The sequence below is a fragment of the Lissotriton vulgaris genome, chromosome 10 (assembly GCF_964263255.1).
Source record: "Lissotriton vulgaris chromosome 10, aLisVul1.2, whole genome shotgun sequence".
In the NCBI taxonomy this organism is placed as follows: Eukaryota; Metazoa; Chordata; class Amphibia; order Caudata; family Salamandridae; genus Lissotriton; species Lissotriton vulgaris.
The window spans coordinates 938932008-938945021 of record NC_141698.1 but is presented as its reverse complement, the minus strand read 5'-3'; the positions used below and the strand labels follow the sequence as shown (position 1 = coordinate 938945021).

At 44.6% G+C, this 13014-nt stretch overlaps 1 protein-coding gene across 1 annotated transcript in view; it reads right to left on the bottom strand.

Moving 5' to 3' along the window:
• SLC25A13 (solute carrier family 25 member 13) overlaps positions 1 to 13014 on the bottom strand; it is a 785732-nt gene that overhangs the window by 482025 nt on the left and 290693 nt on the right. Inside the window, exon 6 of the mRNA XM_086941927.1 lies at positions 6772 to 6918. Coding sequence (XP_086798053.1) covers positions 6772 to 6918 — 147 coding nt within the window. The remainder of the gene's footprint in view (positions 1 to 6771; positions 6919 to 13014) is intronic.

The window sequence follows — 13014 nt, the reverse complement described above, 5'->3', positions numbered from 1 at the left end:
CTACACCTAGTAATGGGATCAAGTATAAAGGCTTCAGTCACCAAATGGCTGGGGTAAGAAAATGGCAACTTTCTAAAAGTGGATTTTTTTTAATTGTGACTTAAAATCGAAATTTACAATTAAAGAGGGATTTAAATTACAAGTTTTTTTTAGACCAAACTCGACATTCCTACCTGCTCCAAATTGAAAGTTATCACTTATTAAATACAATATGATAACCCAATGTTATACTATGGGTGAGGCAAGCCTTGCAGTACTGAAAAACGAATTGAAGAGTTTTCACCACCAGGAAATGTAAATATTAAAAGTGCATGTTCAACTTTTTAAATTCACTGCAACCTGCCCTATGAGCTGTTCATGGCCTACCTACGACATGTATATTACAAAGGAAGAGTTAGGCTTGGCAAACGTTTATTTAGGCAGGGAAAAAAGGCAGTTAAAAACTCCAAATACAGGCTGCAATGGCAGGCCGGAGACATGATAAAAGCACAAGTTACTACTTGTGTAACAATATATCTGTAAGAGACATTAGTTAGTGATAGATTCCTTACCTTAGAATAATCCCCAGGCGTCAGACTGGATCCGGAAAGTTTCGCTTAGCAGTACCCCTGCGCTTTGGTAGGTGGCATTGTGCGGCTCCGCGTCAGTAACTGGCGTCGTGAGCACCGGGATGAAGTCATGGAGACTACTTAGGCACCACCCATGCATGCTGACGTTAGTTCTGTACACGACTTTCCGTGCCGAAATGAAGAGCCATGCAAGAAACTGACCATTGGTGCATAAAACTAGGGCCCTAAAAGGGGATGACCTTAACCCTAGTAATCAGTTCGCAGAACGGCGAGGATGGGTGGGGCGGTAAGGAATCTATCACTAACTAATGTCTCGGACATATATGTCGTTATACAAGTAGTAACGTGTGCATCTGAGACACATTAGTGATAGATTCCTTACATTAGAATAGATACCCCAGCAATACCAACCCCGGTGGCGAGTCTGCGAACAGGATTACACCAGAAAGTCACGGAGCACAGAACGGCCAAAGAAGCCGTCTCTCCGGACCAGACTGTCAAGGCAGGAGTGTTTGGTAAACGTGTGCAGCGAGGCACACGTAGCTGCCTGACAAATGTCCTGCAAGGGAACACCGCGTCCCAAGGCAGTAGTGGCTGCAGTCGCCCTAGTCGAATGGGCACGCAGCCCCACAGGAGGCTCCTTCTTGGCCAAGGAGTAACATGCTTTGATGCACAGAACGACCCACCGGGAGATGGTCCATTTGTGCACAGCCCGACCTTTTTTGGCACCCACGTAGCCAACAAAAAGCTGATCAGCCACCCGGAACAGCTGTGTACGCCGCAGATAGAATGCGATCGCACGTTTTGGATCCAGACGGTGGAGCCTCTCCTCTTCCCTTGAAGGAAGCGGAGGCCGAAAGAAGGAGGGTAGAGTGATGGCCTGCCCGATGTGGAAGGGCGTGACAACCTTTGGCAAGAAAGAAGGACGGGTCCTTAAAACATCCTTGTCCAGATGAACAGAAAGGAAAGGAGGTTTAGAAGAAAGCGGCTGGTGCTCACTCACTCTCCTGGCAGAGGTGATAGCTACCAGGAAAGCCGTCTTCAGAGTAAGGAGACGTAAAGGACAGTTATGACGAGACTCAAAGGGAGCGCACATCAGATATGTCAAGACAAGGTTTAAGTCCCCTTGAGGCATTATGAAAGGCACGGAAGTGTGTGTAATGTCTTTGAGGAAACGGTTAACAACCGGGGACTTAAAAAGAGAAGAATGATCAGGAAGGTGGAAATGGCAGAAAGATAACCTTTGATAGTTCCCAGAGCAGAGCCCTGCTGGGCAAAAGACAGAAGAAACAGAAGAACCTCAGAAAGAGGGCCGAAAGGGGGTCCACAGCCTTTGCTGTGCACCATGCCACAAATCTGTTCCATCAGCAGGCATATACCATTTTAGTGGAGGGATGCCTGGATGCAAGAATGACATTACAGACTTCGGGAGGAAGGTCGAAAGCTGTCAATTGTCGCCGCTCAATCTCCACGCATGGAGGTAGAGGCTGGACTAGTTCGGGTGGAGAACCGCCCCCTGTTGCTGCGACAGAAGACCCTCCCGAAGAAGCAGTCAGATCGGGGGATCGTTGCTCATACTGAGTAGCTCGAGATACCAAACTCTTCGAGCCCAGTCCGGAGCCACAAGAATAACTTGGACTCGGTCGCACCTGATCTTCTTCAGCACTCTGGGCAGAAGTTGTATAGGCGGAAAGGCGTACAACAGACCGCAACTCCACTCGCGACGAAAAGCATTGCCAAGTGAGTGCCACCTTGGAAATTCCAAAGCGCAGAACTGATGACATTGCGCGTTCTCTTCTGTGGTGAATAGCTCTAACCAAGGCTCTCCCCACTGCAGAAAGAGACCTTGCGCCACGTCCGAGTTCAGACACCATTCGTGATCCATCAAGCACCAGCGGCTGAGTTCATCTGCCCTGGCGTTCAGAGAACCTGCCAGGTGTTGAGCCACCAAGGTAATGCCTTGATGTTCCAGCCATGTCCAGAGGAGCAGAGCCTCCTGACATAGGGTCCATGACCCCACCCCACCCCACCCTGTTTGTGGCAATACCACATGATGGTGGTGTCGTTCGTGAACACCTGCACTACACCTCCCCGGACAAAGGGAAGGAATGCCTTCAGTGCAAGTCTGATCGCCCGCAGTTCCAGCAGGTTTATATGGAGCCAGGGCTCCGCCGGAGACCAGAGGCCTCTGATCTCTGCCTCTCCCAAATGGCCTCCCCATCCCAGGAGGGACGCATCCGTCACCACTGTGTGCTCCAGTTGGGGAAGGGAGAGGGATCTGCCATTGACCCAATCGCGATTCGTGAGCCACCACTGCAAGTGCCCTCCGAGATCTGGACATGATCGGACAGGTCGCCCCGATGCTGTGCCCACTAGAACTTCAGGTCCCACTGCAGAGCCCGTATATGCCATCTGGCATGTTGCACTAGCAGAATGCAGGAGGGCAGGAGGCCATCAGGCCCAGTAGCCGGAGGGTCATCCTGACTAAAACCCGGGATAGAGACTGAAAGATTGGAATCAGCCTGAATATCCCGGACTCGCTGCTTGGGAGGATAGACCCGAAACCGAGTCAAATCCAGAACCGCTACGATGAAGGGGAGCTTCTGAGAGGGACTCCGGTGCCAATTTGGCACGTTGATGGAGAACCCCAGCAAGTGCAGGAAGTCGGCCATAGTCTGAAGGTGGGTGATGACCGCCTGGGGCGAGCCCGCCTTCAACAACCAGTCGTCCAGGTAGGGGAAGACTGATACCCCTGACCTGTGCAGATGAGCTGTGACTACCACCATCATCTTCGTGAACACCCGAGGGGCACTGGTAAGGCCGAAGGGGAGCATGGCAAACTGAAAATGCTCCTGGACTACCATGAACCGCAGGTAGCACGGGTGGGCTGGCAGGAAAGGGATGTGAAAATACGCATCCTGCAAGTCCAACGCCAACATCCAGTCTCCAGGGCAGCCAGGACCTGAGCCAGAGCCAGCATCTCGAACGTCTCCTTCCGGAGGAAGCGATTGACATCCTGGAGGTCCAAGATGGGGCGCAGGCCCCCCTTGTCCTGCTTGGGGATCTGATAGTAGTGGGAATAACAACCACGTCCTACTTCTGGCCCAGGAACGCGCTTGATGGCCCCCTTGGCCAGGAGGGCCGAGACTTCTTGACTGAGAAGAGCCAAATGATCCCCCGACATGCGGTGGTGCCGGGGCGGCATGGCCGGAGGAGAGGACAGAAAGGGGAGTGCGTAACCGTGCCCGATGATCTGCAGCACCCACTTGTCCGAAGTAATTTTGCACCAGTGGTGGAGGTGGTGGCGTATCTTGCCACCCACTGGCGTGGGGTGCTCCCTGAAGCCCGGATTAGGAAGGTTTAGAGGCAAAAGCAGTGGGGTGGAAGTGAACTGACCCACACGCTGGTTACCAGACCCGACCTGCGGAATCTGCGGCCGCGCTGAGGCTGGTTCTGCTCAGGCTTGCCGGAAGAGCATGCCTGGGTGCCCCTGCCCTGGCCACGAAAGGAACAAAACCCGGTCGTGGCAGGATTCTTTGTGGAAAGACCCAAAGACTTGGCCGTGGCCCGAGAGTCTTTAAAACGCTCCAGAGCATTAACAAGCCACACCTGAAGGCAAACTTCGCCGCATCCTTGCCTTCCGCAATTGCTTGGGAAAGGAAAGCCTGGACCTCCTCGGAACACTGAGGCAAGACCTCAGCTACTGAATCCCACACAGCGTGGGAGTAACAGCCCAAAAAGCAGACGGTGTTAACTGACCGCAACCCCAAGCTGGCGGAGGAGGACAACCTCTTGCCAAATTAGTCTAGCCTTTTAGAGCCCTTATCCGGCGGAGCCGTGCGAAAGGCACTCTGCAACGTCGAGGCCCGAATGACCAGGCTCTCAGGCGTGGGGTGAGTGGTCAAGAAGGCGGGGTCACCAGGCACTGGGCGATGACGCCTGGCGACGTTTTTATCCACTGGCGCCCCCGAGGCCGGTCGCAACCAAGTGCCCAAGAGGACTTCGGTGAGAGCCTCATTGAAAGAGAGCATCGGCTCCGACGGCGTAGACGCCGCCTGGAGTACCTCCGTAAGGAGGTTGGTCTTAAGGGCCACCGTAGGGATGTTGAGATTGAGAACCTCCTCAGCCCGACGCAGCACCATGGTATAGGAAGCGCCCAACTCCATAGTAGGCGGAGAGGCAAACCCGGGTCAGAAGACATATCAAGCTCGCTGGCATCTTGAAGGTCGTCCACAAAATCCTGCTCGGAGTCACATTGCCAGGCAAGTGGGTCCTCGAAGCTGTCCCAGTCCTCGTCCGGCTCAGGAGTAGAGGGAGCAGGCTGCGAAGGCAGGGCCGGAGAGGGGGCAAGCGGCGTCGGGAACAGTGCCGGTCGGGCCGAGCCGGAGCCATATCCCAATACGGATCCCAGGTCGGAACGAAATGGTCCGAGAACCGGGGCAGGGGTGGGATAAACGCCACCCAGTGCGGTGCCTGTGGCGGAGCCGGGGCCAGAGGCGAGGGCAGCACCTGGGCCGGAGCCAGCGGCACTGCACCTCGTGGCACTGGGGCCGGAGCTGGCCGTGCAGGATCTTGTGGTGCCAGGGCTGCGCTGGTGGCGGAGCAGCCGGGCCAACAGGATCTGGACAGGAGACCGCAGGGCTCGAAGGCGCACAGGTGGGAGCCTGGAGCCTAAAAAGGCTGTCCATGGCAGCAAGAAACTCTTGCATCTGTTCCGGGTATAGCGGGTAGACAGCGGGACTCCCTGGCTCCAGAGTAACCGCAGGGGTGGAGCCCGTGTCCCCCTCGTCCGCCTCCGGGGAGCAACAGGGGACGTCTGAGAGCAAGCACTCTTCGACTTCTTTTTATGGCGTCGCTTACCGGAATCTGAAGGCGAAGACTTCGAGTCCGAGGAGCGACGGCTCCGGTCCCGGGAGTGGCCCTCGCAAGGCCTTCTGGGCCATGGCTCGACTCGGTCTCCAGGCAGTAGAGGCACACATCGTGGGGGTCCGTCACAGACATGTTACACCGGCACGACCCACAAGACTCAAATCCAGGCATCCCTACGTGCACCAGGAGACGAGAAGAGACAAAAGTCTCAAAAAAGTAGTCAAAAAATGACTGGGGTACGTGCTCAATCCGGTTCTGCGCTTTCGGCGCGGAAAAAGAAGGAACTGACTACTTAGGCGCACGGGTGGCGCCTAAGTAGTCTCCGTGACGTCATCTCGGCGCCCACGACGCCAGTGACGGATGCGGAGCCGCTCGACACCACCTACCGACGCGCAGGGGTACTGCTAAGCAAATCTTTCTGGATCCAGCCTGATGCCTGGGGATTATTCTAAGGTAAGGCATCTATCACTAACGTGTCTCTTTCAGATAAGCTACTTAAGGGGGTGGCACAAAGAGTGCTGCAGGCCCATTGGCAGTATTCAATTTACATGGCGTGGGTACATGTAGTACTACTTTAATAGGGACTTTAAATAAATTAAATGTGCCAATTGTGAAAAAGCCAATCTGCACATGTTTTTTAAAGAAATAATGTTAGCACTGGTTAGCAGTGGTAAAGTGTGCAGAGTCCTGAATCAGCAAAAAAAGGCTGATTGAAGGCAAAACGTTGGGTGAAAACCATGCCAATGATGTCAGGTCCAACACCCTTTCCATGTACATTAAAGTCTAAACAGGTCATCTGCAGTAGCTAATTCAGAGTGGGACATCAAGATGAAGAACGCACAACAACTAAGGGAAAAACATTACAAAACAATTCCTTAACACTACTTATAGGTCACCCAATGACTTCAGAAACGTACTATTTTTTTACGGTGCACAACGAACCAACTATGTCAAATGATCAATTAGAAATCACTTTTCTTAGATACTTCATTTCTCCTTTATCGGAATCAGCTCATACAATTCAATCAATTCTAGATTCTGCCAGAATTTAACACCACACGTGTAACCTTCGATAACGTACGCTGTGAGCTGGTTGTAAACTTTCAGACAATTCTTCATCTGCACACATTTGTAGTCAGAAAATGTTTTTAAACAGATTAGTTTGGACTAAGCATCAAACCAACTGAATGTATGAGATTACTGTGTAAATGAATGAATAAAGAAAGATGCAGCAGCCATTTGGTACTGCAGTTTAAAAGTTCAAATTGGACATTATTCTCAGTGAGAACCATAATAAACCACACGTTAATGTCAATAAGAATTTGCAACTTACAGCAACTAGACATTGTTCTACAAACGGAGTCAGCACATGAGGCCGGATGGTGACCATTATATCACGAAAGTCCATTGCATTGACAGTGCCTGTCCGATCACTGTCACGCTGAACAAAGGCTTGTCTCGCATGCTCCAGCTGTATCTCCTGCAAGCAAAGAGATAATAAAATCATTAGATGCCATCTACCAAACAATTTGGTAGCCATCTTGTTTATGTCAAGGGGTGGAAGTTGAAAAGTTTGCATATTGTTAACATTTTCAATGGATACGTTTCTTTATCAGAGAGAGTTGCATTGAACAATATTGGTGAGTACCTGCCACATATCCATTTACTTACACACATAAGTTGGAATTTCAAGAAGGCATAAATATTCATGTATTCACATTTTGTTTTAATCATGTTGTTCATGGTGCAGACAGAAAATGTACTTTTGCACAAAAAAGAAAATGCACATCTATATGTCTACACAGGGACATATGCATGATTGAAGTTCAACACTTTTTATATGTAATGTCATTTTTTCAAAAATATTCCACAAAACGGGTAGTTAGTAGTGAGCAGAAATTCTATTGGGCCTAGTCACAAACTGCATTTTGAAGAACGTAAAGTAGTACTACTGTAATACAACTAATGTACTACAAAATCCTTTTCATAAACTTACGGCCTGAGATCTACACCTCCATAATTACATTATTTTCTGTGCGGGGATACCTGCCATGGTTGCGGATACCTCTGCACGTGTATGTATATCTTTTAGTAGTGAATGTGTGAGTGGCTACAAAATCAGTAATACATATTACTAAATAGGAGCAGTTATGAGACCAACACTCCCACTAACACAAAAACACACCCACAAATAAATACGACCATTGATATTCTCAAACTACACTGCTAAAGTTACTAGTCGTAAGGGTGTAAAAACAGGAAAAAATATACATTTATACCCAGACTTGGAGTAAGACAAGCAGCAAAAATGGCCACTCACAGGTACTTAAACAAACTCCAGGAAATAAAGGTGTCTGGGAAATAAAACAGCTCACCACATAAATGAATGCTGAAATAATAAAATTATTTCAACGTAAAAATGTACTACACATTTATAGCAAATTAATTACTTTAGTAACAAAGTGTTCAACATACCAGAAAAAAGAAATTATATTAAGAGTGGGATTTTTATATTTAAATATATTTATATTGAATATATTTAAATTCATTATTTAATACACATTTAATTGTATAGTTCATGTTCTGTACCATTTTATTTACATGTATACTTTCCCTGTACTTTTCAATAGTGGTATCTCTGCTACGGTGGTAGAAATCTTCACTTACATGCGTAAAATTATTAGGAACTTTATACTCATGAATTCGGTTGTGGGCGACTCCACCCTCTGATTTGAAGGGTAGAGGCATGCAATTCAACACCCAATTGTAAATCTATACTTTTAAACGGTGAATAGCAAGTATACAGTATCACCTCAGTCTAGCAGTAAATATACTCATGAGTAAACATACACTTCTATATTTACCTTTGTGAATAGGGCCCTATGCCTTTCAGAAATGGAGTAAATAGAATGAGGACAGACAGCAGTCTTCTAAAGAATAAAATACCAGTATTTCAATATGAACTGGATTTCATTTTGCCATTATATCAATTTCAATAAAATAAATGCTTGTGAACGTGAACAGTCCATGCCGGTTACAAAAAAATAAAGAGCTGCTGAAATAAATAGTGAAATGGCATCTCACTCGACTAACCCTAATGAATTGTTTAAAACTTTAACATTTTTGATAAACATTCTTCTGAAACACTAAACAGATTTTTAGATGTGGCCGTAATACCAAATTACAATCACTTGACAATTGAAAAACCTCAGCAACCCAATCTAATGCTTTGTTTTAGGATTTGAATTTACCTATAAAAATTTCTACAGCAAATTAAAAAGATTTGCAATAATAATTGTAGTTTTCTTAATTTCAAATTAGGGAGATTCTTGGTCGCTGAATGCTGGAAGCACAGCAATCTTATAACGTTAAAAGGTGAATTAACAGAATCCAAACAGATGATCAAAGAAGAAATAATCTATTCTTTATTAAGATTCCACATCAAATATGAAATAACATGTGCTAATGACCAAGCTGAAAGAAAGAAATGACAAGTACTATTCAGGTGTAACACTTACATGATACTTTAACAAAGTTTGAGTGGTTTATATATTATTTATTTAATTTACTGTATTTATTTAGGATTTGTACGGTGTACCAAGTTAACAGCTCAAAGAAGATAAGAGTATGCGGGTACAACAAAGTAAAATAGTACGTCTGACAAAAAAAAAAATAGCTTAGGAACTTTTCTAAATTGGACGAAAATGACAATGGCATGATTCTATTCATTCAAACCAATCCAAAGTTGAGGACCACGGACTGCCAACTAACGTTATGTTGTGTCTCCTTGTCAATCAACATTGAGGCACTTGAAAATATAGCGGATACTATGTTTTGGGATGTCTGTAGATTTTCACCATTAAATGTGGTGGAGCCGACCTTAAGACACAGTTGAAGATCCAGCACAAAGCTTTAAAGTATAATTTTATACACTACTACTGACTGGCAGCATGAAGTTTAATTTTCCAGAGTACAAGTCCTAAACGTACTGCTATTTTACAACATCTGTCAATGTTAAATCTCACAGAAGGACAGGCCCAGATTCAGTAAGTTAGCATAGTCAGTTTAGCATTAATCTGGGCTCCCATTTCTATCTTGTGAGGTTCGGGTAGAATGAAAAGCAATGCTTGCTTCAACTGAATGAGTCTGCCAACACCCCACTGGACCACTATTTAAATGTAGGATCTAGTAGTGAGGACATTCCAAATCACTAAGTGTTTAAATTTTTTTTTACATAAGAGCAGCTTTACAAAAATTGGGAAAGTACAATTAACCAAGGCAGGATATATTTTTTACTATATCATGGCCCCAACAACAGGACCTCCATCTTGGCTGCAATTAATGTTAGACTAAGGAATGCTGAAAAGATAGGACAATACATATACTCCTTATTGTTCACACTACATAAAAAGGTCTTTAAAAGTCAGATAAATGGAGCTTCAAAGCAGACTACAACACTCTTTAAACAATAAAGTACTGTGTAAAGCCAAAACAGAAATTAAGTATCTCTATTACCTCAACCTACATTTCACATTGCCAAATTCGATGGGGAGAAGAATCTCAAATATACATAGGATACCAAAAATAAGCAAAGGCAATGCTAATAGTTGTGGCTTACGAATGAAATTCATCTTCTGTTAATGGTGAATTTAGGCACTTAAGTCATGGCCTATACAATACATCACTCATCCTTGCACTCATGCATCCATTCATTCATTCATTCATTCATTCATTCATTTATTCGTCCACCCGTTGACTTATTCTTGCATTTACTTACTTACCTGTTACCGTGAAACACCTGCTCAAACTCAACAAGCCAACTAAAGATGAATTAAAAGAAAAGAAAATATGCCACCAACTAAAAGTGCCGGGCATATGTTTGCATAAAATATTAAATAGAGCAAACAAACAACAACAAAGAGCAGGCAGACCTCTTTTAAAGGTATTTACTGAGTGTCATTGTTTTAAAGTTCCAAAATGGCAGCTAGGTTTAGAAGCAATGTGTTGGTCATCCTGGAGTGGCACAACAATGATAAATGATGCAAATACCTAGAAATTGATTTATGAGTTAGGGTATGTATTAAAACAAAACCATATGTTAAGATACATATGCCAGTGTCACTGTACAAACTAAAATATACAAGGAGAGATAGTAATTTGTAAGATTCCATTTAACAAATTGTCTGCAGGCTTTAGAAAGTTGTCACACTAAAAGGTTCCTTGCTTTGAAATATGTTTTCCATAATAAATGTGTCTGATCTACTACTTTTGCCTTACTTAATATAATAAAAACATCAGACCTACAGCATCTGACATAACTTCCCAATGAGCCAATCTGACCTCTAGCCTTTATCATTGGCTTATCACCATAACTATACTGTATTGTCCATACGTTTTACCACAAGGCAAAAAATCAAGTAGACATGCATGGAAGTACAAACTATGTACACAATTACACCCATTTAAGAACGTTTAACAAGGATCACCAAAGTAAGCATCTCCAACCAAGGTTTTGGCACCCTTAAAAGCCTTTTTACTTTAACATATAATTTTCAAAACATATTAGTCAGACTTACTGCCTTTGCTATACATTTTTATATAAAGAGATCATGCCTATGGCGTCTGACATACCTTTTCCCAATGAGCCATCTAGGTCTAAAGCCTTTATCATGGGCTTGTCACCATAACAACTCAACCCTTCTACATAAGAGTTCCCAACAGGCAACCTTCAGGAACACTGACCTACATTTTCAAATACGTACAAAATTACAATTGGCAAAACAATTTAAAAATACTTCTAAAGGACCGTAACAAGGACTCTGAAAGCACATATTTTGAGCCGCTATGATCTGTAAGAGGGGGATCACCAGCACCAAAGCCCACGTTTAATATACTAATCTGCGAGATTACATGTAATAAAATACCTGACAACAGGCTATATCTTAGTATAAGAACAACAATCTGCCCTTTAAAAGCCTATCACCTTCAACATATGCTTTTCACAATAAGTCAGCCAGCAATGGGGTTTAACAAGGATCATCCAAGTGCAAGTTTGTTGCCTGTATGGTTTGGCAGAGAGTGTAATCAACACCAAAACCCTGTTCTGCTATGGAACTTTGTGATATTTAATGTAAAAAACACACAAAAAACAAAACGCTTCCATATAGGCGTTAGCACAGTGGAATAACAATCCACCCTTAAATGAAGATTGACTTCAACATATACTTTTCACACTAAATAAGACAGATCTATTGTTTTTGTCACAATCTATTATAATAAGCAGGGAAAGGCATATGACCCTGATCACTGGTTGGCCACTATAAGCAACCCAGTCCTGCAGTACTGAGCATAAGCATTCCCACATGGCAAAATGCGCAATATAAGCACTCATATTCAGTGAATGCACACAACTTCTGCCTAATCAAATCCTGTACTCAAGGCAATCAACATGTGGGCAAAACAAAAGCCCTTCTCTCTGAAGTGCTTCTTAAAGCTCTTTCCCTATTAATCACATATGTTAAAACCACAGCTGTCCTAAGTCAGACGTAAAACAATCATTGGCAAAGCTAAAAGGTTTCACCTTTGGGCCTACTGACGTTACCATTGCTTTTTCAGCAATGCTGACAGCACTGAGGGGGGAAAAGACAATGAATGAAGCAGCTGCTGTTGGCGGCTGCATCATTCAGTGGATGTGCGGATGTGAGCACATAATGATGTGGGTGCCATTTTCTTATCGCCAGCTCTAAGAAGGCAAATGCCCGTAAATAGGTCTATTTAAAAAAAACATTTAAGTGTGCAAAAGAGGTTTGGCAGAGGGTTGGCAGCAATTTGCTTGCTTGCCCCTCAAAAAAAATATAGAAATAAAATACGTAGATAAGCGTACACATGCACACACACACTCAAATATAATATATATTTTTCTTAAACAGAACTGCATCTATAAAAGAGCTAAGCAACAGGGAATGGTGGAGATGGGGGTTAAATTAAAAAACAAACCCTAGGAACGACGGGTCAGGCAGCAATCAAAGGAGATAGTAACATGGCAGTGGTGGGTAAAGCACATGGACAGAGCAATATGGAGTGCAGGCACAATAAGGGAGGGTGGAAGAGGAAGAAAAGCACATGGGGAAATCAGGGACTCACTTTAGCGTGAGAAAAAGATCACGCGGGAGGTGAAAAAAAATACTTGCTCTGTCATGAAGTGCACAAACTAAGAAAAAAGTAGATCCCTAAAAAGAAGAATACAAGTTAGTCGAGGAAAAGAATGATAAAGGAGCTAATCTCAAGAGGGGGTTACGTTTTAACGGGGTTAACCGAAATAAAAATACCCGACCTGGGTTATCATAGCATTACGTTTGTGTGGTTATCCACATATTCGTTCCGTTTTTCTGCCCGAAAAATATATTGGGAGATTTATAACCCCACACTGCCAGGTGGACATCACGCTGTGGAATATTAATTTACCCACGCTTATTACAGTGAGTCTCCCTCACAACACAGTGTAACGAGGACATATAATGTAATAATTTCCCTATAACAAAGAGATTGCTCATCTCTTTACAGATCCTAAGGAGCG